The sequence below is a fragment of the Paramormyrops kingsleyae genome, chromosome 20 (assembly GCF_048594095.1).
Source record: "Paramormyrops kingsleyae isolate MSU_618 chromosome 20, PKINGS_0.4, whole genome shotgun sequence".
NCBI classification, from domain to species: Eukaryota; Metazoa; Chordata; class Actinopteri; order Osteoglossiformes; family Mormyridae; genus Paramormyrops; species Paramormyrops kingsleyae.
In genome coordinates, this window is record NC_132816.1 from 15,063,019 (window position 1) to 15,090,553 (window position 27,535).

The window sequence follows — 27,535 nt, forward strand, 5'->3', positions numbered from 1 at the left end:
TTTTAAAGGCCTTAAAGCTTTATTCGTGTTTAGGGTTATGGTTGATATTAGGATTAGAGGTATGGTTTGGCTTGTCATTGCGGTTAGAGCTTGGGTTCATTTTAGGGCTGCCATAAGGGTAAGAACTAGGATTACGGTTGCACTAGGAGTAGGGCACTTCGTAGTGTACACTTTGCACTGTGCACACTGCGTACTTTGTAGTGTACACTATGCAGTGCGCACACTATGAAGTACGCAGTCTAATGGTAACTGTAATCCATCTGTAACTCTACTGAGTATGCCATATCCAGTGCACACAACAAAATGCATACTACGAAGTGCGCACACTATGAAGTATGCAGTCTAATGGTAACTCTAATCCATGTGTAACTATACTGAGTATGCCCTATCGAGTGCACACTACAAAGTGCGCACTTCGAAGTGTGCACTGGATAGGGCATACTAAGTAGAGTTACAGATGGATTACAGTTACCATTAGACTGCGTACTAGTGCCCTACTCCTAGTGCAACCATAATCCTAGTTCTTACCCTTATGGCAGCCCTAAAATGAACCCAAGCTCTAACCGCAATGACAAGCCAAACCATACCTCTAATCCTAATATCAACCATAACCCTAAACACGAATAAAGCTTTAAGGCCTTTAAAAATCTTGTCCAGACATGGCTCCAGGACAATCTCACCATCCTTTGACAGAATCTACCATCGTGGTTTTATAGTTTCACCTGTGTCCAAAGAGAACCTTAATGAATAACATTAGCACATCTCTCATGCTTGCAGTTTTGACAAAGACGGATAAAGAGAGAACTTAGTTTCTATGATCCTAACCCATAAGGCCAGTCCTGACCAATAATTTTATCTGGAACAGTGCTGTTTCGTTTTTTTGCCACTTTACAACCAGCACATGGATCCAGATTCTGTAGTTTACAACTGCAATGAAAAATACTTCATAGTGTACACTTTGTTGTGTGCACTCGATAGGGCATACTCAGTAGAGTTACAGTTGGATTAGAGTTACCATTAGACTTAGGCTTAGCATGTTTACATAAGCACTGAGGGTGTGTTCAGGATTAGAGTTATAGCTTGTGGTCATAGACTTAGGGCTATGATTAAGGTTGTCATAAGGTTGAGATAGGCATAGAGTTAGGCTTTCCCTTAGGATTACATTAAAGTGTACACTTTAAAACCTGGTGGCCAGGCCTCCACCCATGGGGTCCAGCCAGGCATAGCCTGAAGGGTAACATGGGTTCACCCTTCTGTGGGCCCACCACCTGCAGGGGGAGCCATGGGGCTCGGATGCAGTGTAGATTGGGTAGCAGTCAAAGGCAGGGACCTCAATGGACCGATTATCGGATACCAAAAACTGGCACTTTAGACATTTCATAATATGCACTTTGTATTGTGCATTCAGCAGGGGTCATTCAATAGGGTTAGAGTTGGGATTGCCATTTGGGTTAGTGTTAGCATTGGGATTAGGTTTAGGGTTAGGGTTAAGATTCGGGTTAGAGCTACAGTTAGCATTACCATAAGGGTTAACCCTAAAGACATTTAGAATAGAATGCCTTTTATTGTCACTATACACATGTACAATGAGATTAAAAGCAGCTCCTCCAGTGTAAACATGTATGTAGAACAACAACAAACAAATAGTGCAAAAAGTTCTGCAGCACTATATACATATGGAAGAATAAATAACTAAATAGGGTTTTTTAAATATAAACTAACAACTGTCATATTTTCACGTGTTTCACTTGTGGTTCTTGTTTGTTTTTCACATATTATTTGCAGAGCAGTACAGTCCCTTGACAATTTTGAAACCGTTATTGAAATCCAGAGATATTTTTCCCAGTTTGTCCAACCCCCACCATTCTTCTGAATTAATCCTTGACCTTCTTATAAATTACTATTATTGTTCAAAGTAATGTGTTATTTTCATGTTTTGCTTCCATAGAGACTGTGGCACCATCATGTAGTTCTGGAAACAACCTAGAAACCATAACATTTATCAAATATATAAAAAGTGTTAATTGAAAGCCAAGCATAATGCACTGTGTAAATATTTTGCATGCATTTGAATACCTTAACAAGAAAAGACTTGGCTCTACACCATGGAAGTGAAATGTTCATTCTTACACTGGAATTACATTTTGGCAAATCTTATAGAAGATGACACTTTAAATCAAATGTACATATAAAATGTGTTTGTAATATTTGTATGAATTTCTCTCTGTTCAGATTTTCATTGACAACCCAGGTATACAGTCATATTTTCTGTTCTCTTATGCATTACATGTTTTTAAAGACAGACACTTTGCTACATTATTGAAGCACACATAGGCAGTAATAAGGAACCAGGCAGCTGGTGTAATATGTGAAGCATGGAGTGTAGCATTGGCCTGTGTGGGTACTTTTCCTAGTGATACTTATAGACGTTCATCTTCACTTCTAGCCTCTATAACCGTCATATAATAACACAGCCTTGGTATGTAGAATGACTTGAAAGGCAGACATTTCGTCATTACCTTGTGTCAGCAACGGGGCATGGCGACGATCCACTAGCAGCTCAAAAGGGGGTTATAACGGAAACTAAGAACACTGGGTAGAACTACAAAACAAAAGGACCACAAGGGGTCAAAAAGCGAAATGGGGAAAACAACTAACTACAAGAAATGAAACAAGGTCCAGGAACAAGGCAACACTGGGACTAAGAACAGGCAAGGGAGCACAGCACAGCACAGCACAGCACAGCACAGCACAGCACAGCACAGCACAGCACAGCACAGCACAGCACAGCACAGCACAGCACAGCATCTAATACAATGACCCACTCAGGAAATGAGCTAAGGCAGGAATTTAAATACCCACAGAGAACCAGGGAAAGCAAGGGACAGATGTAACTCATAATCAATTAACCAAATGAGGGAGGTGCAGGAACAGGTGTAAATAATTACTAATGGGCACAGAAACTAGGGAGCTTAAGGAATACCGAAAAACTAGGAGACATTAACTGAAAATATAAAGCAAGGCTATTCAATTAAAAGGTACAAAACAAAACTAGAACAGAACAGAGGGTGAACCAAGTGCAGGAATTAAAGACATAAAATAAACAGAGGAACTGAAAACTAACTAATAATAGGCTGGTTACTGGGAAAGCCATGACACGAGTGAATCCATATTAAAGCCACACACTCAACTCGGTGAGCTAAGTGGCATTTTAGGGAGCAAGGTAAATACACAAGGATTATGAGACAAGGGATGACAAGACTGGATGGCCAGCAACACCTGCTGGCCAAACAGGGAAGAGACACGAAGGGCAGAATCAGACGGGTGCTGATTCTGACACCTGGTTCTTTTTTGGACCCCTCCATGAATCCACGCTAGTGATGATCTCTCAAGACAATCCTTGGCACGTCTTATAATAAAGAATGACTCCTGACCACAAAGAGATCTTTTGTAAAGCTGTCTGGACAAATCACACTTGTGTTACCTTCATGGACTATTTTCCTAAACATTTTTTTTGTAATAATAATTTGATGCATGGCCAGATCATTTTTGGAGACAAGACTTCTGTCTGTGACCGATGAGAAAATGGTACATTTTAGCAGAGATCAGTTTGTCAAACCAGTTTCAAATGAAATCCCTGCTGATGTTAACACTGGTGGCTCACTGCTGCGAATCAAAAACTCAGGTTTAACTGGGATAGTTTTAGAAGAAAACTAATGCATTGTGAGAAACATTCAAGATATCTTATTCATTCACATTTGCACTGCAAGAATATAGTTAGTAATTTTGATGTACCATAGTAATATAAATATCATTGACTATTTATTAAAGGTACATGCTGGTTTGCAGCTGGAGGTACAGGTACAATATCCCAATATGCTCAGCAAATATGAAGAATGTCCCCTGCATTATATCCCCCTACTTCCGAAAAAATGCTGAATGCATAAGCAGTTATGGAAAATATATGGGTGTGTGAATGAATTAAAAAAATTATGTTTATAGTCATGGGTCAAAGATTTAGATGCTTATTTTTTAAATTGTGTATCCTGTTATTCGCTTGTTTGTTTCCTCAATTACTTGTTTGTTTATAAACTTCCCACTTCCCAGACTAAACAAGTGATATTTGTCACTCACTCGAAATATTTGAAGCTGTACATATTTTAATTACTACCATTCAGATAATTTTGCAGAACTTGCACTTTGGAATTTGATGGTGATGACAATAAATATTCATTTTACACACACAATTCATATTCCAGGAGAAATTCAATTATATTATGAAACTAGAATGCTTCTTCTGGTCCGATAACATTTAATCATTTCAATTAGAGTCGATCTGACACAGTGTGGTGCTGGTGAATGTAATTATTATACAAATTTTCAAACTCCCTATTGATATGGAGGAGGAAGAAAATAATATCCCCACTAGTTGAGAAATGACTCAGTAGGGGCGACAGAATACGTCTTAGCTGCAGTGGTGTAGTGTTACTCTTTCCTACTGAGCCATGTCCAATTCAGTGACACAGTAAATCAGGGCAAAATAGAATTTCCAGGCTAATTCTGTCCATTACCTGTAGCATAAACATTATCTACGTAACCCTTGCACAAGAGTTGCTCCTGAATCAGGACCTCATTTCCTGAACAGAACCATACTCTTGACTGAGAAACCACAAATGGCTATAGAAAAGTAAAGGACGCAGTCCGGTTGACACCTCTGAATGCTATGAAGAAGTGTGCCAAGTAAAATGTCAACTCCTAACTTTATTTCAGAAAAGTGTGCTTGCATGTGCAGTTAGTCTCTGGTTATTGCAAAATCAAGGGGCTCTCTGCTCTGTGTGGACAGCGTCCTAGTCAGTCAGTGTAATAACTTTGAATTAAAATTTTGTAGAAATAAATGTTCCCACGTGCTGTCAAGCTATAAGCGTACACAATATATAAATATCTTCACGAGCCATCACTGGGTATACTTGGGAGAGAGGCATTGAACTAAATCCATCCAATTTTCTATACTCACCTGTTCTATTCAGGATCATGGAGCTTATTCAAGAGTAACAGGTGCAAGGCAGGGAATAACCCAGGATGAGGCGCCAACCCATCACAGGGCACACTCACCATTCATACCTACAGACAATTTGGCAACTCCAAGTAACCTCAGCATGTTTTTGGACTGTCAGGGGAAAGCAGAGACCCTGGTGGAAGCCCCGCAATCACACGGGGAGAACATACAACCTCCACACACACAGGCAGGGTCAGGGACTTGATGCCACCCACAGTGAACCAAATAATTGGTCAATTATTAAAAAGAAGTCCAATATATAAATATTAACTTGCATATTTTGCAAACAATTAGCAATAAAAAGGGTATATAAAAATATATTGTTCGTTTTAGGGTTGATAGCAAGTTAGCAATAACATAATGGGAAGGACCAGGTTGCAATACTGATAGCTAAACAAAGACAAACGCTATTGTCTTCCACCCCGTTGTGCTGGTGGGTATCAGTCGTTCCCTCCTTGCCACTTGAGCAGAGCGCCTGCAGTGTGAGAGCGAACAAACCAGGCAGAGTGAACTTGGCCGCTAATTGGATTATCTGCAGATTGGCATTTGGTTTAAATGAGGAAGCTGCTCTGGGCAGGCGGCCACATATCAACCATGAACATAAACCTGTCCACCAATCAATGGTGTTGTGGGCCCCCGAATATTAATCAGCTGATGGGGGGGCATGGGACCCTTAAAAGGCCCAACTCAGCTATATCAGCACCAAACCTCAGACTGGCAGCTTTTATACCCACATCCATTGTGCATTTCCAACCTGAGATTTTGTTCAAAGGAGGATTTGTCTCCACAGGAGACCTGCCTTCTCTGTTAGATCAACAAACAGCTGTGTGTCTTAAATGCTCATACACTGGAGATAAGCTTTATTTAAACAATCAAAGGCAAAGCTCAACCTGACTTGGTTCCCAAAGGACAAGTGTTGACTTTGGCTTGACAAAATAGTCCCATTTTGGCACCTTGGCGTCAATTAAAATAAAACAGAAGTTTTGGCATGTCAGTATGGGGCACAACGACAGTCCAGTTGCGGTATTTTCATTGCCAATCCACCCGTTTTCTGTCACTTATCCAGTGCTGAGTCGCAGGGGCAGCAGTCTAAGCAGGGATGTCCAGACCTCCCTCTCACCAGGGGAATACCAAGGCGTTCCTAGGCCAGCCAAGAGATATAATCTCTCCAGAGTGTCCTGGGTCTGCCCCAGCGTCTCCTCCTGGTTGGCCATGCCCGAAACACCTCCCCTGGGAACCTGCCCTAGATGCCTCTGTCCAGGAGGCATCTAGATAGATGCCTGAACCACCCTAACAGGCTCCTTTTGATGTAGAAAAAAAAAATGTAGAAAAGCATTTTTATTGCATGTGTTTTTTCCCAGCATGATAGGAACCTGCAGGTCCAAAATAATTCTTGGAAATGAAGCATATTCTCACCATTGAGTCTCTGCTTGAACCCTATCAGTGTCAGCAGGTCTATTTTATAGATTTTTAATTGAATGGCTTGCTGTGGTTAGGTCAGTGAAACAGTCTGGGTAAGTAGACTAGAATCCACTTGTTCACCCCTAAAGGAAGAACCATAAACATATTTTCTGAATGTAAGTTCCTTTGGATATTGACACCTGCCTCATTAGCATTAGGCAGTATCAGCCCATTTGAGACCGAGGCCTGCTGGTTTTTCTGTTCTATGTCGTTTGATTGACATTATTACTGGATAGTAAGTCACTTCATCTGGCACACTAGGCAATAATTATTTCAGATTGAGTGGAAGCTCTAAAAGCTTTGGATCTATGGCCCTTGGGGACCGTAGACTAATGTAAGATGCGGTTATTCAATTTACATTTATTAATTCTTTGCCGAAGCATCAAGGTCGAGTTCACGCTGCCATACAGAAGAGGGTTGTAATAATCTAGCCTTGAGGTGGGAAAACAGCGAGCACTTTGTACTATGCAGTGGACCAGAGAACTTCCAAACTGGGAAAGGCAGTGCGAGTCGTTTGGACTTGAAAGGATTGCTGTACCGCCCGGGATCGCGCCTGCTTTCTCTGTTTGTCTCCTTAGCCAACAGTGAAATTGCTGGAGAGATTTAGCATTATCAAAAATGAAGGGCTGAGCAGATTTGTTGCTGCATGTGAGTCTTTGTTGGAGGCTAACAAAAATCTCAGGCATTCCGCAGCTGTGCTACTCGAGTGTTCTCGTGGCGTCATGGTACGAAAGCGCAACCTCCTTTTTTAATGATACCGGGAAAATTGGCAATAAAACATTCGGACTCTGCCCAGGATGAAGAGTTCTGCCAAGAAAATACAAGATAAGCAGGGTTTCATACAGATGCAAATGTTTCGCCTCATTCGAAAAGCACAACGTATTGGGAACTGAATGCTTAGCGAAAACTAGTTTGTCTTTTGGTCTTCTGATTGTTTTGTAACTTGGAAATTGATGATTTTGACAAAAGATACAAAAGCAGATGTAAAATGCAGGTGAATATACAGTGTATTCATTTTGTAAATGGTCATGTGACATCATGGAGTCAAGACCAGCCTTTCATCATAATCTGGGCTCATATACATCTAATACAGGGTTTCCTAATCTAATCTGGTTCTTGGGGACCTGCAGACAGTCCATGTTTTTGCTCCCTCCCAACTCCCAGTAGGATGCTGCAGTGAACCTGTGTTATGTTGATTCCTGCAATTCAATCAGAAATGATTGTTACATGAGTCATCGGGTCAACACAAGACACATTAATGTAAAGTTATCTTGTTCAGAAGGCACAATGGTAAATTATAAACTCTTATTATTAAGAGCATAAGAAGCCCTTTTAAAATGAGAAGGTTTCACATATTCTTCTATATAATTGTATGCTAAGTGGTATGATCATTTCGCATTAAAAACAATATTAGGTGTGTTGCTGTCTTACACAAAATAATTTCTTGCCATGATTTTAAAGGCGCAAAGTATTTTGGCGCCATCAAGAGGATAAACTGTACAGTACATGGCTATCCTTGAATTGTTTCTGTGCATTTTAATGAAGAAATAAATACATTAATTAATCAATTAAGTCTTACAGAAAATATATAATTTGGGACAGCAAGGTGGTGAATTCTGACGATAGCGTAAGTAATTTAAGTACCGTAAAATGTGTTTGTAGCAAGTCTTGAATACTCACTGCTTTATGATGAAATGGATTCTAGGGCAATTAGACTATACCTATTCAGCATACTGAAGTTGATGATATCCCCAGTGGTGCACTGGTTAAAGTAAGGCGCGTCTTAACAGCAAAAAGCTGAGTTAATTTCCCAGTGTGCCACATTAGCTTTCCGCAACGATGCCCAGAGAATGAAAATCGGCTGGTATTCCATCAGGTGGCTTAAGCATCTGGGTTCATCTCTCCCTTACCGCACTACAGAGACATCTACCATCTACTGGGCTTACAGGACCGTGGGCAGTACCAGGCACTTTCCTTCAAGCGTGTTATGTTGCTTGATGAAGCTTGTAGCCTTTAGAGAGAAAAGAATGAGTTGAATAAAACCAGATAAACCAGTTGAGGAGTCTGCTGATCTCCATCTGCAGGTTGGAATGGATGTCACCTATAATGAGATTAACTGAAAGTTCCAAGCTGAGTTTTTAAAAAAAATAGTAACGAGGGATTATGGCTTATCACTGTAAATGTCACCCTGTCACCCTGTTGGTTGTTTCTTATGCAAGTGCTTTCTTTAATGGTTTTAATAATTTAGTTTAATACTAATGATAAAATGTAGCTAAATGCGACTAAAGAATTTGCGACTCGATTAAAACTGGTTAAAGTACACATATAAAATACGAGGAGCTACAAACCAAAACCGTTGCGAAATATTAAAATGTTTAGAAAACAGAACCACAACAGAAACGTATAAGTCTTAAGAACCGTAAACAAATTGTCTGTGCCTTTGAATTCAAAGGGAAAGGTTGGACAGTAGCTATTATACTTGTTACAGCTATGTTTTGTTGTTTGCAGTAGATTGTACACCCCTGGTTTTGACAATGCTTAAGCTACAGAAACATAAACAGAAGGGGGATTTGAGAGTGCAAAAGAATAGCACTTCATGTGCATGGTGCGATTATAAGTGATGGCAGGTTGGGGATGTTGGTAACTCCTGCGTGGTGAAACGTTTCATTTGTATGTCTAAATCCTGACACCCACACAAGAGCTGTTTGTCCTCGTGATGAAATATTTTTCATTTCTGTACTGCCTGCCTTTGTTTCTTGTCAAAACCCTTCAGTACGTTTAAAACCGGAAAGCATTTTATGCAGAACTGTATATTATCTCAAAAAACATGTCATGGGTTGGGGTGGGGGTGGGCAAACCCAGAGCCTATCCCAGTCAGTATAGGGTACAAGGCAATGCTGCACCCTGGACAGGACCGCAGATGAATGCAAACACTATTAGCCTCATTCGACCTCAGACACACTGAGAGAACATGCGAGCTCCGCACAAGCAGAGCAGAGGCAGCCTGGAGGTGGGGGGGCACCCGCTGAGCCCCGCACCCTTCGAGAATATAAATACACTTGCCTCACTTTACTTATATACAGCATTAAAGCATAGCCCTGTAAACATTCATGTTAATTCCTAGATGTGCACTGCTATGGGCAAGAGAGCTCAGAACAAGTAAAATTTAGTCTTGTTTGCACAAATAATGAAAACGATGAGAAAATTCTAAAAAATTGACAGTGAAAAGAGTGAACTCTGGAGAGAATGATAGAGGAATGCAAATGAAACATTCAGGAATGAAATAAAATGTGTCTAACTAGCCACAGTCTCTTTCATTTTGCCCTTAAGCGGAGTGACCCTTTCATCCACAGTCCTTTATAAGTAGTTTAAAAGTTTCATTTTTTGGTTTATTTTTTCTTTTGATCTGGCTATTTATTAAATTTTTGATAATAAATTTTTGAAAACCCAGTGAAAACATATTGCTTTCACATTCCAGTAATAGCAATTAGTGATGTGTCAACGGTGTCGGATCAAGACTTTGACGGGGTGGGGGGGCACTTGAGGGGTTCTGCAGGGGGTTGGCGAAGCATTGGGTAAGCAGACGATCCATAGCCACACCCCTGGGAAAGAATTTATTTTACGATGAATTCCTTTATTGAAAAAAAACATGTAAATAAAATAAATGATGCTCTGGTGTCCTCGGTGGTTGTCCTTTTCGGAGTGGAGGGGGGATTAGCCTATTGATGGCCAAATGAAGCTTCATGAACCATTTGCTGTATTTTCTAAAACCACTAGATGGTGCTCTTCATTCAAAAACGACTCAATGCATGCCCCACAGCAATCCAAGAGTGCCATCTAGGGGGGTCAAAAAATGGCTCCTGAAGCTTCATTTGGCCGTCACTAGCATAGCCCACAAATCCCACGCCCCCCTTTACCCTGTATGCCTGTACCTACAGATTGAATTGTTGAGGGAAGTTACGCTCAGTTCCAGTACTATGTTAGTGGACCGGCATGTGTGAGGAAGCCTGGGAGACGGAATCACAGCCATCTGGAATTCCCTTTTCAGGGGCATATGGGAGCAGGAAATTTGACTACATGACAAAAGTCTTAGGGTTATGAAAAGAAAAATTGCTGCTTCAGTAGGGTAGGAGAACTGATATCCCATGGCATGTGCAGACCAGGCAAGAAGAGAGCTTGGGGCCTAGGTCAGTGTTCACGTTTTTGAACTCTCCCAGCTCCCTGCCAGACAGTCCACATTTTTGCTGGATTGTCTGTGGGTCCCCGATTGGGAAACACTGGTGTAGATCAATGGGAATAAGGGGCAGGAATGAACAAATTTACATGAACAACGACAGTCACCTGACTCACCTTCCAAGAAAAACAGCACCCGCCCCTCCCCCCTTTCTCGTCACAGCTAGTTACCGGTTAATTGAGTAGGTGAAGTTTGCTCCTTGGAACAGGTATTGCTTTGTTGCACCCTGACGTCAATGCTGATTGGCGCTGACTGTCTGTGCTGTGCTGCCCTGCCTTGGCATTCAAAGCTCATGCCAGACTGGAAATGAAAGCTCACGCACTCAACCATGTAATCCACACTGACCCTTTCCGTCAAGAAATATCAGTTTTTTTCCTACAAAGCCCTAGCTGGAAACAACTAACTGAGGAAAAGTGATTTCCACTGATATTCATTCTTTACATATTAAAGAGAAATACATGATTTTAAGATTTTGTCTCTGAAACCTATTCTGTATTATATACGAAAAATAAGTATCATGTTATTTTCCTCATTGGTGACTATGACACCAGACTATTCAATATAACCTTAATACGTTAGTTATCTCTCAGTATCACACATTCAGAGTTTCTGTTCACAGAAAAATGTACAATAATGAACTAGATCAATTGTCAGGTACTAGAACAAGTGTCTAATTTTATACCAAAGGAATAGTTACTGGGAAATACAATATTAAAAGTTTGTAACAGTAAGAATAAAAGATCTGCTGCCTGACTACCATTGTCTGTAGCGCTAGTGTGGGGGGATGCATAAAGAGGCTGTTTACACAGCTGTTGGTGCAGCTTGCGTCTGTCATAAATTTTCCCGTTTTTTAATATCTTATGTCTGATTCTCATAAATCTCTGTTGATCATTCTTTAGTTCTGGGGCTCTCTAATAAAATTATTTATTGATGGTTTTTGTTGTGACAGCTTGTAATCGGTTTAATTGTAACATATGTCACTGTTGAGGGCTATTGTACGGAATAAGGAGGTTTTTCAAATTAATTTGGTAAATGTTACTAATTTATAATCACTTCTGTCATTCAGAGTATATGTATATTCACTATGTATATTCTATGGTCTCGCTTTGAAAATAGAATAATGCATATTTAGTTTTTATTATTTTAGTGTGGGGTGCAGGGCCGCTATAGCCCCCCTCAAACCACCTCATAGATCGTTTTCACATTCAGTGAAAATTCATGGTTTCCCACATGCATATTTACTGCTCACCTTCAGAACATGACACCTAACCGTCACCACCGATAGTCCTCATCTTAACCAGTGGATGATGTGCATAGCAAAGCATTTGTTGCATTTTTTCCGGTCATCTACAGCAGACTGGCTGCTGCTCTCCAGACATTTTTTGCCCTTACCTTGGGGAAGATGGAACGTCCATCTTCTTCTTTAACATTCCGCATCTTTCATCTTGACCTTCAGCTCTCCTCTGCTCAGCTCAGGTCCTGTATTTCATCATCAATTCAACATGTCTATCTGCCAAAGTTTAAATTTATTTATTTTTTTTTGGCCCGGGGTAGTTTTGGGGCTCTTTATTGTTTTAAAATGGCACAGGACCACTTTCAGTTTCCAGTAATAGCAATCATGAATGTGTTTGCATATCCATGCATTTATTTTGGCTGTATTAATTATGGCTATTGAGGGAAGTTTGTATTATCTGACAAATTTTTTTCTTTTTTCACGACAGTATTAACTTCAATATAGCCTTCATTTTAGAACGTGGCTATTTTTTTCACTTAAAGAAACACAAAATGATAAAGATGACTGGATACAATCAGAGGCAGACATTTCAGGTCCAGAAAGTAAAATCCAAACCAGGATTTTGTTTCAACCAACCAGTTGAGCATAAAGAGTCACAGTCACAGAGTACTCTCTGACTGTTTATACTGAACTGGTTTGTTAAAACAAAATTCTGGTTTGGATTTTTACTTTCTGGACCTGAAATGTCTGCCTCTGGATACAATATATAAAAGAATATCGTTTCCCTTCAATTTTTATCTTGAGTATAATTTTTATTTAGATGTGTTCAGCAACAAATCATTTCAATCTAGATAACGGAGCAAACCATTTTTATACATCATAACTTTTTAATTTACATATTTTTTGTCTAGCAAAACAAAGATTTGCTGCAGGTGAACGCCCAGTCCCAAGACACAGTAAGTATGCTCACTCGAGACTTCCTGTTTCCATTCGCAAACAAATACATTTCAAAGTAAAAGTAAATAGTTTCCCTTCTTAGCTCTTAATGGCAGCTGCTTTATGGCGGCTAAACAGCACTTTCTAAAGAAGCATCATTATTCCGGAAGATCTCAGAAGGTCTCTGGTAAATCATTGCATTGTCAGAGCCGCCTTTGCTATTTCTGTATTTCTCGTCTCTTTTTCATTTCCCACACACGTGCAGCTGTATACTGCGATGCCACTGCATTTGAAGAGATAAAAAAAAATTTCATTTGTGCGAAGATACAAATTAAATTTGATAGCTACAGACACTGAAGAGCCATAGTGAAATTCCCCCAGTGTCTCGCTGTAAGGATTTCCTGCAGATGAGAAAAAACAAATGAAAATGAAAAAAAAAAAAAAAAAAACTTTCGATGAAGCTTCTAGTAACGTTTTATTTCTCTCCAAAGCACCTCAATCCTGTACCAGCCAAGTAGATGGACAGATGCTTCCCTAAGAATACAAAGTGACCACACATCATAAATAAAACAGACAAACATTCCATCAGGAGTATATTTTATTAGTAATTTGAATTTGCCAAATATACAGGTATTATCTTTATCTAAATATTATATATATATATATATATATATATCTATATATCTGATTTACAAAAGTAGTTCCTTTCATGTGATCAGAAGACAGAGCGAGAGAGTAAAAGCTACTACACAAGAATCTTCCCCTGCATTTGCACGCATGTATTAAACCAGATCTGGGATTCACCCTTCACAGTTGGAACAGAGAGACAATAAGCAGGGAAATGGGTCATGTCAGATTACTGGGCTGCTTATTCCAGAACACCAAGAAATGGGAGATTCCAAGGCGAAGCCACAAATCGTTGCCAAATTTGATAACGGAATGAATACAGTTACGATAACCTAGGTTCAAGCTCACGTAGGGTTATCGGTACAATATGCGAGTCATTGTTCGGCCTTAATGTGCTCAGTTCCTTCGGCAAAATCCAGTCGAGTCCCATGCATTTAAAGTGCCCAGGTCCATCACATTTCATTCTCAGCTACCCGAAAGTCTAAAATCCGACTCCGTCGAACGTTGCCACAAAAAACCGCCACGCAGGAGAGGAAAATATCATTGGTTAGTTCACAGCAAGAGGACGAGATTTCACACTTCAGGTTAACTTGTTTCAGTGCATTAGAAAACAACAACAACAACAGAAATCAGAGGAACGCATACCCACCACTTCGCCATAAACATTAGCTTCCTGAACATGAATATTCACTACATTGATACACCTTTAACGAGCAAAATATATATGGAATGTAAACGCGATATTTCAGTTATCAATGACATTGCTATAAATCAGCATATAGTTGACTGAATGTAGCTGCAGTAGATGACCCTGCATATTTACAGTATTTAGTTACTGTATTGTCCCCTTAGCCACATAAGTTACCTCTTCGACAGCAGTGTCTAAGAGCTGCAACAGAAGTTATACAGTACGCCAGCTCTTCAGAGACAACCCATCCATTCGTGGAAATTGTTTCACTTCTAGTAGTGTAATTATTAGGTAGATCGACAAAATGCCTGTCAATTGAAATGGACACCATAACATGGAAGCATGTCACTGAGGATTTAAAAACACTTAGAAAAAACAAATCTCCTCTGTATGTTCTTTCATCATAGCATAAAGGTTTCTTAAACAGTAATGGAATAGTGGCTACGCCGTCTCGTTGGCTGCAAAGAACGATGTGCTGCAGTCACAATTTTTCTCGTAAAGGAGTTACTTTCAGAACTCCGCATTGCAAATCAAAATATAAAGAAGTGAAGAGTCAGAGTCATGTATGCATACCTTCCACGGCTGTGAGAAGGACCCCCAAAATGTCAGAATACAGTGTGTTCTGGGGGAGGATAGGCTACAGACCTCCATGACCCTGCATAAGACAAGCGGTTATAGAGGATGGATGGATGTTCAAAGGTGCATAGCATTCTGGAAGCCATTGACTAAAACCATCTAAGATTTACAATCTTTACGATTTAAACGTTACATTAAATAACCCTGTAGTGTTTTTTATCCTTTCAAATGTATGAAATATAATTTTCTGGGTAACTGGACTTCATTTAAATTCCTTAAGAGCAAATCATATTGTAAATAACTTGTTGCAGTACATATGTTCATGTCTTAATGAAGGATACAGGAATATGGCATGAGGGGTGATAAAAATTTGAAAGGGGGGGGGGGGGGAAACATCATGTACAATTAAGAAATGGGATTTAAGGACACTGGTAAATAGACAGGCATGATTACAGTGACAAGTTTTTAAACGTTGTCTTCATGTGAAGTTCACATTATTTTTTGGAAACAAAGTTGTCCAGACAAAAGGCAACAGTCAGGTCCCACAATCAGTGAATGTGGCCAATAGCGGCCAGCGGAGCAGGACCCTGGCCTTCAGCATGGTGAACGTGTTGCTGTCACACGCAGAGACCTGGACCACATTCACTCATGGTGTGACAGAACCTTCAGACACCTTCTTTAGCTATATTCCTATAGGTCCTGGTCACATGACAGCTCCTTTGGCAGAGCAGTTTACAGGGGCAAAAAATCATCATCATAAATAAATAAAAACAAGAAAAAAAATAACATCCAACAGTCCGTTATCGCCAAAACATTAGCCACCTTGCATCAGATGACGTTTAAACATGTACAGTTTGGTAATTAACCAATAATGTTTTTAAAATAAGCCAGTTCTTAAACAAATAGTGTTACTGTCCTTATGTAAAAAATAAAAACATCTAAAATAAAATACCCTCCATTTAGTGAAAATCTCAGTACACAAATTATCTATACATTAAAAAAAATGATAAAATCAGTAGTTTTAGCAAGTCATCTGGAATCACTTGTATACTATTAAATATTTCTATGAGAATCGCTGTGCAGTATAGAATACAGAAAAAAAAATTCCAGATACCGTGCACACAGGCACTGTTGATAACTGCAATACGCTGCTCTTTTGCGATGACTAACGTGAGTATTGATTCATTTACCTGAGTAGGATACTTTAGACTTTTACTAGCAGTTTAGAACAAGCCAGCGTAATGCACAAAGAAGTTAGTGCAGATTGCATCGCTCGGGGGAGGGGCACGTTTAGCGTTGTTTATTCGTTTAGAATCTGTTGCAACGTAGACAGCAGGTTCTTCAGCCCAAAGATGTAGCCATCGTCACGGGTGGTGCTGGGGAAGACGTGCGCGAAGTCGATCATGCGGACCTCCACCTCGCCGCACGACTTCGCCGAGTCGCACTCCAGTCGGCCGCCGTCGGCGTCCGGCCGCGTGCTGTTGCCGTTGGGCTGCTCGGGTGGGGCTTGGCCGGCGCACGTCCACGGGAGGCAGACGTCGACGCGGTGGTCCCGGCCGCAGCCCCTCTGGTGCAGCACATACATGTTGGAGAGACCCTGGTCCAGGGCCGCCGCCACATGCCCGTTTTCCCGGGAGCCCACCTCGCCGATGTTGTTGTTGCATTCTGGGATACCTTCCTTCAGGGCAGCCACAGCCGGGAGTGTTGCGTTCCCTACCAGGCCACCGCCGTCGAGCTGGGGCGCACCCTCATATACAAACAGCAGGGAACTTGCATAAAAGTGTAACTGACTCTGGCCTTCAAACCACTGCAGGATCTTCTGCACCTTCTGGATGCTGCTCGCGACGGCATCCTTCCTCAGGATTTTTCCATTGCGAAAGAATTTGGCGACCCCTACAGCAGAGAAAGGGAAATGCAACGACAGCTCAGATAAGAAGAGCAAGACGCGGGTGACAAAGGTCAGCCATTTACATACCTCTAGCTACAACTCATTTTTAATATAAATACCTGAATAAATGCCTTTATCCGCCTCTTAACCTCAGCACTACAATTACCCCAAAAGGCTTTTGACAGCTCTACCAACCTCTGACTGCTTATCAGCCTCGTATTCTCCAAACCACTGACATCACATAGTCTTAAAATAATAACACAAGTTCCTGCTATCAGGACCGTCTCTGACACCATATACTAAACAGTAGGCCTTTCGCAGGCAATCGGCATCAATCGCTACGGCCCACGACATTATTATGCCTTGCGGAGAATCTTACCGTCTTTGATGGTGTCCTTCCCGAGACGTCGTCCATAATATTGGTCGTGAGTGTCATATCGATCAGAGGTTACCTGGTATATCTGGGGGGGGGGGGGGGACAGGTAGACCCTGCATTAATTTAGAGCTCTGCGCTTACAACCATTCAAAGTCAGTTTGAAAAGTGATGAAATGACTGTCCTCAGCAGAGGACGAAGAACAATCCTTCAGCTGTCAGGAAAGGTGAAGGGAGCTTTAAGCAGGAAGGTTCACATGGACGGTAACGGGATGACGACTAAGTAAAGTAGTCGTCGTCCCGTTACTAAGCAAAGTAATGTAACTTCTGACTTCTGAAGAAACTGCTTTAAGTGAATTGTTTTTTTTTCCCCCATCCATTGACCACTACCAACTTGGAGCTAATATTCCGCAGAGTTGTGAGACACTGGGGGTTTGGGGGAGGGGCTGCTTAATTTCCAATAATTAACTATATAAAATCTATTTGCAGTTTGGGGGGAAAAATGCCCCGTTTGACCAGATTTACTGGCAGCAGTGCCCCCTCCCTCACCCCCCGCCCCCCCTTACCCCTCCCTCACCCCCGACTGACAAGCGTCACCACCAGCACCATCCGGCTGGTTTTACTGGTCCATGAACTTCTTACGCAACGTCTGCCGTCCGCAGGCACCAAAAACGTATGATCCCCCTACTCCACAACATTCCTGCTAGGTCGAAATGTAAATAAGGGACCGTAATATTAACACAGAAACTTCAAGAAAGCCGTCGTTGTTACAAAACAATGTCTATGGTGTTTATTGTGGCTGAATATCACCGCGGACTGAAATCAAGCTGCTTAGCATGAGAAAAGCCCACTGGAACAAAGAGGGAAGCGGCCCGGCCCGCGAATCGGGCCGCATTCCAGCCGCTATCACCAGAATCAGCACTGCATTTACCAGTAATGAATCACTTCACTCTGTGGCCACACACAGCAAGTCTAAAGTGCAGAGGTGGGGGCAGACTTTCCCATTCTGCCTGCCAAATGGCCTCGCCCCCCCAGATACCACACTCCCAGCATGCATCTCAACACCAACGTCACACTGTGACCCCCACCAGGTGTAACTCAGCATCTCACAACAGATGTCAGGCATCCCCTTTGTAGCCATTTCCCCCACCCCCGCAAAAAAAATGAACAAAAAAATAATAATAAACTGCTAAAGTCCCTGGGAAACCTTTATGTCTGCAAAAGAACGAGAATTCCCTGTTTACTGACAGTGCAAATCTGCCTAATTTCTTTCCCTTGTTAATAGCGGTCAGCAAGCATTAGTCACACTACAAAAGGACCCGCGAGAGCACTGGATGAATATGCAAGGACACAGAGAAGCAGCCTACAGCTCAGCTCAGCCATTTCCCATCTGACTAATGCGAGGAGCCTTCGTTTGTCTACAAATGGTGGGAACTCAAGGATGCCAGACTGTCACAGAAATCCTACAGCTAACCCTATACAATGCACGAGTGAATTAAAACATTTGGCACTGCAGTTGGCTATGATGGACTGGCATCCCATCCAGGGTTGCTGCTGAACAGCCGGTAATAAGCTCATCCATGCCCCTGCTAGGATACGCAGTTGGAGGATAGACTGATGGTTCTTTTAGTGCTTCTGTCATTACCATACGTCAATGACTTATAAAGATATGGAACAGAATGGTTACATTTACAGGTGTCTGACATTATAGATATTAAAAATACATAGAGGCTTTGGGCATACCAAGCACATTGTCACCATCACAGAAATGTATCCAATTTAGCATAAAACTGTGACAGGCGATTTAGCCTAAACATTGTCAGTCCAATTAAAAATTTATATTTAAAATCCCTTTACCCACCAAAAGATTTTACATAGTATTAAAAAAGACGGGATATCAGTTGCCAGCAGCGAAGGACAAACAAGGAGAAAAGGAAAAGAGAAAGAAATGAACATGTGAGCAAAACTCGACCACAAATCAGACAGTGCATTACGGGGATAAAAGCGGCTTTCTATTTATTCCACAGATTCCGCGGACAAGACAATGTCACATTCGGTTTATTCTGCAAATAAGAAAAATAAATCCGCCACAAATCCCACCACCGTGAATTACACAGCACTGAGAAAAATCGATAGCGTGTTCTTCAGAGAGTCCTGCCACTCAGTGATATACAGCCAGTACGTTACGGGACGCTGTACCGCGAGGGGGGCGAGGGAAACACCACAATACGTACTTGATAGCACTTTGCAGGCTTGTTTTTTGTTTTGTGAATTGCGTTTCTGTTGTCTCAGCACTATACTTTTATGAGTCTATCAGAGCAGGAGATATTGGAAAATGAAAGAAATGCGAGCTGGCAGGAACGACAGAACATTCTAAAGTTGAAAGGATTCACAGAAGAAAGAAACCCACTTAAAAGACTAACACAGTTTAAGAGAAGTTGCTCAGAGGCCGAACACACGCCTTCTCAAATGTGCTTAACACAAAGAACACTTGAAATGTTTAAAACCACTAATATAATCAATTTAATACTAGGCGCCTTATTTTACACTCTGAAATGAGCGTATACATTTAAAATGCTTTTTTGTTCTTTGGGGTCCGTTTCTGGAAGTATACAACTGATGCCGGTATTGCATACATGTAGTCTATGAATTAATAAACGATATTATTACAGGGAATACACAGAAAAAAAGAGCTAGCATTTTCTTTGCCTTTTTCGTGAATTAAAATATGAACACACGGAGTAGGAAAAGTCTGCAAGTAAACAAAAAACATCGTTAATGTATGACCATAATACAGGAGAACAGCAGATGGTCGGTCTCCTTTACAGAAATATCGACTACAGAAAAAGCAGAGCGTCTCTGATTAGTGTCAGCAAACCAACCGATTCCCATTTGGCCTGGGTAAGTGCTCTGCTCCAGGGTATGACAGGCTTGTTGATAATAGAGTTGATACCATACTGGTTGCCAGTGAGCAAACCTCATTCCCTCAACAGGCTTCCTATTCATGATTTAGTGACTCTGAAGACTGAGGTAGACAGTCATTACGCTTCCATGTAGAGATGTTGAGTGACAATTGCAATGGTGGTTTAGACAGGACATGCCCAAGTACCAGAGGTGATTGAGATCTCTTAGCAGTGTGACTCATTCCTCTGAAGGACATTTTACACCTTATACACCGGAGATGTGTCATCAACCCAAAGTAATTTTCGGAAGTTTAAGTCAGCATTATTTAAAGAAGATGTTCTTAATCTTTTTTCACCGCAACGCAATTTTTTCCGTGCTACCTCAGTCGCAGCCATATATCAAGTATAGGTCTAAATTAACGCTATGAATAAGCACGCAGTGCACTCTGCAGTTTACGCCAATTAATGCCTATCGCACAAACCTGATTGGTTGTGCCAGGGAATTTGAAATTAAGTATCTGTGATGGCTTCTTGGATTGGTTGAGTGTCCACTAGTTTGCGCGAAGCATTTACAGAGCCAAGACCAGTGTATATAGGTTAATTCTAGGATTCGGGCTGGGAAATCTGATCATGGAACAGCAAAGGAGCTTGCTGGTTTTAAAATGCTTACATTTCCAACTCTGCCTCGTGACCCTTCCAGAACTTGGCATGACCCAAATCTTGGTCGCGACCCACCGGTTGAGAATCGCTGTTGTAAAGCATGTTCTGTCTGTGTTCAGGTCTACCACCCTTATCGTTCTAAAAATTCTCATCAACAGAGGACAATTAATTTTAGTTGCACTGAAATAAATATTCAAGATACTTGAAAAATCTGAATAAGAAGAAATGAGAAGGATAATCCAAACTCAAAGAGATAAAATCTATTCACAGTTCATATTCTGACCGTGGCACCAGTACAACTACACGTGCAAGTAACACGCACGTAACACATAAGTAAGCAAGCAGAAAAGATAACGCTACATTTTGTGCAAAACCCAAATATCCAAATTTGAGAAAAAAATTAAGCTGATTAGTCGAATATGAAAATACTTCATAGCCACAACCCTAGATTTTAGTGATATGCCAGTCTTCTCTTCAGCCAGCTCTCAAAGTATGTGCATTTTTATGATTTTTTTTCAAAAAAGGTATTAAAGTAAACCTCACAACAATTCGAGAAAACCAGTAAACGAGCAAGTTATCCAAGAGATCCAGCGTTTAGGCCATCTCTGTTAGAGTACAGTATTTACAAGAGGGTCAATTACTGACCGCTCTCCATCAAGTAAGGAAAACACAGAACAAGGGCTAATTGTTACACTTCGTACACAGGTACAGCTTCAGCACCAGTGGTTTATATCAGGTGGGTATGGGCCAAATGACGTTTTGAAGTATACAGACACACTTACCCTCATGCCCTGAACCAAGAAGCCAATCTCCTCCATCAGAGGATACTTCTGGATCTGCTGCTCCTTCTTCTCCTTGGAGGCAAATGGGTCATAGCTCCTCTGACCGATCTTCACGTCCATGATGCATGGCTTGTTGAATTTGCATGTGACATCCTCCAGTTTTAGGTACAGAACTGCAGTGTGGGGAAAGAATAGGGATCAAATAGGGAAACGGCCAAGAATCACATCACTGGGGTACTGATGGAGTACTGAGAATGGACCAAGTAAGAACAAAGGACAGACAGAGTAGCCCCAACCCCTCCATAAGCCCCCTGTTCCGTGAGAGTGCTCCATTACTTAGAATGGAAAATTTCATTCACGGGACTCAAAACATATCAAGAAGACAGATGCGAGAGCTAACAGGCAGCACGCATTCAAGACTCTGAAACATGGAGCCTGCAGCTCTGCCATCAGATCATACCCTTTCCACATTTCCAAAGAGCATATTCAAGTCATTTCAGTGTTTTTAAATTAGAGCCAGCTTCAGCCTGACTACAAAAATCACACCTTACAATGATGTATTCATGCATACAGAGCTGTTTAAGTCAGGAACTTAAGTGAAAAGAAAATTTAAAAATAGCAAAAGGTGACTTTTCGTAAGGTGGTGTTCGAGATTCAGAGCAGTTTATAACAGTTATATTTCCTCCGAGCGTATAAATATGTGAAGGTGACTGTGGCCAAAAACGGTCACAAATGAATTATGGTGTGAATTCTTGTCTATTTAGGGATATCGTGAAAAAGTGGGAAAGCTAAAAGGTTAGGCGAATATAACGTAAACATGTTTTTACCCGTTGGCGCTTCAGGTGAAGACCAGGTGCCATAGTATTTTGGAAGATAATGTTGCAGGTCCAACAAGAGCAGGTCGTGAGAGTCCTCAGCATATACCTATTAAAGACAACGAAACATTCTAGCAGATCTACTAATGTTCCTTGAAGTTAATCGTGTCCATAGCTAGATCTCAGTGGCTTTTGGTTTGTTTGATTTACTCCATAACAAAAAAAGCTTTGAATATGTATGCATTATGTCATGTTAATTACCAAATATTTGAAATTCAGGTATATCCCATGGAATTAAAGTGTTTAAAATTTTCTGACTATGTGTCACAGATAAGGGCAATTAGACAGCCATTATAAGACAGCATAACAATAGCAATTGGTCCGTCCAAGTTTACACCCTTCTGAGACAGTAGCTGGCAAAATCAAAGTCGACCCGAGGAGATTTGATAAATAAGAACAGTGAAAACCCCAAGATATAAAAACCACTCTCACTTCGGGGACCATCTCTATATTGTGACACACGTCTGCAAACAAATCATTCCCATATTTTTATTAAAATGACAACAGCAGAACTTAAAGTTTGGACTCCAAGAAGGCATTATCACTTAGCTGTGTATCTATTTATAAACACACATTTAACTCTCAAGTAGCCTGACCTCAGTGCAAGTTTTAACACATTTAAACTTATGTAAATTGATTTAAATGTATACTTTTGACTACAGTCATATAACTCATACATAGCTTAAAATGCCCTATACAACTATATTACAGAAAAATTAAAATTACTGTAAATTTATTATAGAAGCAAACAAGATTACGTATCTTTATCCATAAAACTACAATAAATGGAATTCTGGGAATCTTTATGTACACAACCATTTCCTTAACCAAGCTGCCCAATTATTCCCAAGTATTTACTTTACTTTGTGTAACAAATGTAATTTCAATGTCAGATTCTTCTTTAGACCATCAACCCTCTTGGGACATCTCCAAAATACTTCCTGCTGATTGTACTTCTCTCTTTCTGGGCGATGAACAAATAAGTAATGAGAATTCTCTGTTCTTACCTTCCTGTAGAACTGCATCTCCCTCTGGCCTCGAGGAGGGGGCTGGAGCTGCTTCAGAACAGTACCATCCGGGTGCTGCAGCATTCCTTTAAGAGACACGGGGAAAAGGGAGATTGCAGTAAGTCAAGAAATAAAAATATCGGTCATGCTAATTTCACATGAGTAAATAATGATTTAAAACTCCATTCATTTTTTCCCCCCAAAGTTAAAAGGAAAAACTGCTTATTCATACAAGATTGTGGCAGTTATGGAAGTTGGATGGATGGATGGATGGATGGATGGATGGATAATGGTAAAGGCTGACTCAACATCACCTTATCCTAATTATCACATAGCTGGCTTTGATCTACAGCTGCCTTAAGCTTGGCGTGGCAGCTGAGTGGGAACCTCCATGGTTGAGGGCTATGAATCCCGCTTATGCTGTGTGTGTGCGTGAGGGTAGCTGTCTGGGCTTCCTCCTGCAGGCCATCAAGTGCGTAACCAAGCCCTGGGCTCTATGCTGCCTGAGATAGGTGCCCAGCCACCTCCTCATGACCCTGACTGGGACAAGCAGAGGATGGTTGGCTGGATGGATGGATGCTGACTTGACAAGGTAAAAAATCAGCTGAAAACCATCACCTACGTCAGACACCACTGACAGACCTTCACGGCTCTGCATCACCACCCCCCTGCTCACCTGTGAAGATTCCTCAGTGCAATAATCTATAAAACTGGGTGCCAAACCAAATGCCCTAAGAGAAAATGCTGAAACCATACCTTTTTTCATGTGTGAAGTCAGGGATTCCACAAGATTACTTACAATGGAAAATGGCCATTTTCACTGTCCCTTCAAAGTTATTGTGCAACAGAATTGGCCTCACATGACCTAATCTTAGGCTTAAGCAATTTTTTTTTTTTTGTGTTCACACATCAAGACACATTAACCGATAATTTGAAAGAACATTTTTCAGCCTAAGCATTAGCACTTCCATTATTGGCAGCAAAAGAACTTAAATCAATTAGATATCATTACCAATTATTTGTTGAGTGAACCAATATGTATGGAGAAACTATCTGTAAAAAAACAGCAAACCTTCAACTCGTTAAACCACTGAACACATTCTCTCAGGGTTTCAACACCAAACTACAGACATTAAGCTCAAAATAAAATCTGAAAATTGACTTCGTCTACTATCCCAGCTTCATATCTGCAAACGGATTAGGTCCTATACAGAGACGCCCATTTATATACAGCTATTTTTATAAAAGGCAAGCTGACAGGCATACAGTTAACAGGATTGCACAACTGTTAAGCCCGAACCAAAAGTACTGTACATGAACTCTGCACTTAACCGCTTATTTCATCCTGCCTGCAATTAATATTCAGAGGATATCAGTTGTGCTTCTTCAGCTTATATTTGGCTGCTATTTTTGGATTATTGCCTTAAAACTGGAATTAATTATATCGAGTATATTTAAAAAAAAAAAACATGTTTTACACGGCGAATAAAAGAAGAACACAGCATAACCAATCTGGACTTCCAGTGACAGTTTTTTATCATTTAAAACACAACGCTGAAAGCTTTATACTGACTGTATGTTTCGGTTTCTTTGGCTGCGTAATATTCACTTCGCCCCTTTATCGGAGCCACGAACGTCAGCCTACAGGCCCTAATATTAAGGTTTGCATGTGTACGACAACTGTAAAAAGTAAAACTTCATTTTAAGCTTCACGATAAACATGTCACCCGAGACATGCATGTCTGTCCTAATCAAAATCATTGTTCATACGCATGCAACTATCACCAGTTTATGACACCATAAGCCATCTACTAAGTGTCATGCAATGTTATGTAATACAATTTGATTATCTGTGTTGGTAATTTTTATTCGCATTTTCCTTAAATATTTTTTAAAAAATTCTAGTAAAGGAAAATCCGGAAATGGCAAATGATTTTTTTTTTTTTAAAAAAGAACCAGTTTGTCTATTGAGCAATAAAAATCAAATGAAATAAACAGTACTGACCTGCTTTGTCACGGCCGTACTTATGGCCGGCCACCTGATGGGAGAGCGGCACGCACCCATTGAGGTGTGTCTTCAGTCCAACCTGCACGTCCTTCTCATTTATCGGTCCGGAAAGGCCATGCTCCTGACTCCCCGCGCCGCTTTTTATTTCCAATCTTCCCAGTGATAGAGATGAGTCCATTATCTGGTGCTGAGTTGACATTTTAACCATTGAATTCTAATGGCTCCACTTTAAAAATACAATTAAAACATCTACATCAAAATTCACATCTTCGCTTCACGCGCCCCATGTGACCACCCCCGGCAGCATATCAAAGCAGGCAGAAAGGAGTCATTTTCTTAGTCCAACGAGGAATCGTCAAGCGCCAGTCGTGCTCGCCTACTTAAGATTACAGTGTAACGCGATTCACAAACCTCTCCTACTAACATTTTCACATCTTAATCTGCAACACAAAATACAAGCCTGGCCACATCCCACTTCCTCAATCAGAGACGTCAAAACTCCCCCGTAGTTGAGATGATAACAGCGCCGAATAGCAGAAATCTTGATTTTATTAAAGCGCTGGAGGCATTCTCCAAATCTGTGATGCTCGCGAACTGCTGCAGCGATATATAACAGAGAAATACGGAAACGAAGGGCTGTTATTTGTTTCTAGTATCTACACATCCCAGCAGGCAAACCCCTGTGACGTCACCCCTGACGCATGGGGCTGTCCATGTCACTCCGGTGTAAAATCGACACGAAAGTAAAGCCGTGCGGGGAAACTTTAAGCGTGTTCGCGTTAACAGGCAGAAGAGAGTCGCGTTCCGGTGCCTCGGCCAGTATGGTGATGTTTAATCCAGCTTCGGTGTCGAGACCGACTGCCGTCTTCCTATCACCCTGCTGGCACATTTGCGGCAATGCCCTCACTGTCGTAACAGCAAACCCACGAATTCCCACCGCTCGTTTGTCTCTATGCCTTGACAAGTAGGCTACTGAAATAACAGATGATCATAGTCTATTAACCTAATCCACGTAGACTTGGGTGTGGAGGGAAGAGACATGTCCCTACTAATGTTGAGGGAGTGCCGTGTGTGCTTAGGGGGCGGGGGGGTGGGGTTCAGTCCCTATCAATGTTGATAACAAATCTACGCCCTAGCACGTGGGGAACACATGTTGACACTCATCCTGCATGCATAATGGCAGTCTGCAAATATCACTCTGGAATATTTCGACGTCGTAACAAAATGAAACGTGATTAAATGTAGGGTATCGTTTCTGGGGATGGATTCGTTGTACTGTGGGAAATCGTGAGATGATTTTCCCCGTCGGCTTGAAATTACACAGAGACGACATCAAAATTGCAGTTATTTGAAGATAATATCTTCTTGTAATTGCATCCATAGTTTTTCCTGTACGCATCCTGTTTCAGAAACTTAATTGCGGCTTGACAATTACTTAGCCGTAATCTGACATGCCGTTACACAAACTTACAACAAACTTGACAACGTATCCAATTTTAACGTAAAATAACACTTTACAAATAATCTAACAGGATTTATAGTTGTATCAAATTACATATGTACGTGTTATCCTAAACAGTTTGGTACGAAACTACATTTTTAATAAAACAGTTTCCGTACATTAATCCCAATAAATGTTAAATTATTAAAATATCAGTTCCGTGTTAATCAATTCGTGTATATTTGTCATACATCTAACGGTGTTAGGCTCATCGTGTAAAAGCAGCGAAAGCAAAATGGTGCACAAAAGTAGAAAATGCATAGAAGTAATTAAAAATTCTGTTTTGACCTCGCCTCGGAAAAATCTTATCACGTTATCATGTCAGTGGCCTTATCTAAATATAAAATTATCTGTTTACAAACAGTTAAATTTCTGGATGGTCTGAGAAAGGTTGTTTAAAATAGGAATGGAAACTTGTAACCTCCTCAAGTACCTGGACATATGACCGAAGAACAGCTTTTGAAAATTTCATCTAATCTATATTTGTAATCTGCTTTGCACATGTCTAAGTGTTTACTGCACAATTTACTTGACTTTTAAGTATCATTTCAAAATCCAGTAAAGAATTCCTGTTACAGATTAATTATAAGAAGAAATGAAGTACTGCCTTAAAGTTAGAAATATGTACTGTAAAATCAGACGGCAATTTTTTATGTAAGCTGTATATTTCATTGTTATGAGGAGATATTAATTGTAAGTAAGTCTTGTTATTGGATTTGTAACGTG

The 27,535-nt window shown here is 40.8% G+C and overlaps 1 protein-coding gene across 1 annotated transcript; it reads right to left on the bottom strand.

Annotated features, from left to right (window-relative positions):
• Positions 1–13,501: 13,501 nt before the first annotated feature.
• Positions 13,502–26,349, bottom strand: ipmkb (inositol polyphosphate multikinase b). The gene is made up of 6 exons (XM_023830998.2): positions 25,306–26,349; positions 23,301–23,386; positions 22,246–22,342; positions 21,419–21,591; positions 17,080–17,161; positions 13,502–16,705 (listed from the first exon to the last, which is right to left on the bottom strand). Exons 1-6 carry the CDS (start codon positions 25,514–25,516, stop codon positions 16,113–16,115), a joined length of 1,242 nt encoding a protein of 413 aa, XP_023686766.2. The 5' UTR covers positions 25,517–26,349; the 3' UTR covers positions 13,502–16,112.
• Between the last annotated feature and the right edge of the window lie 1,186 nt (positions 26,350–27,535).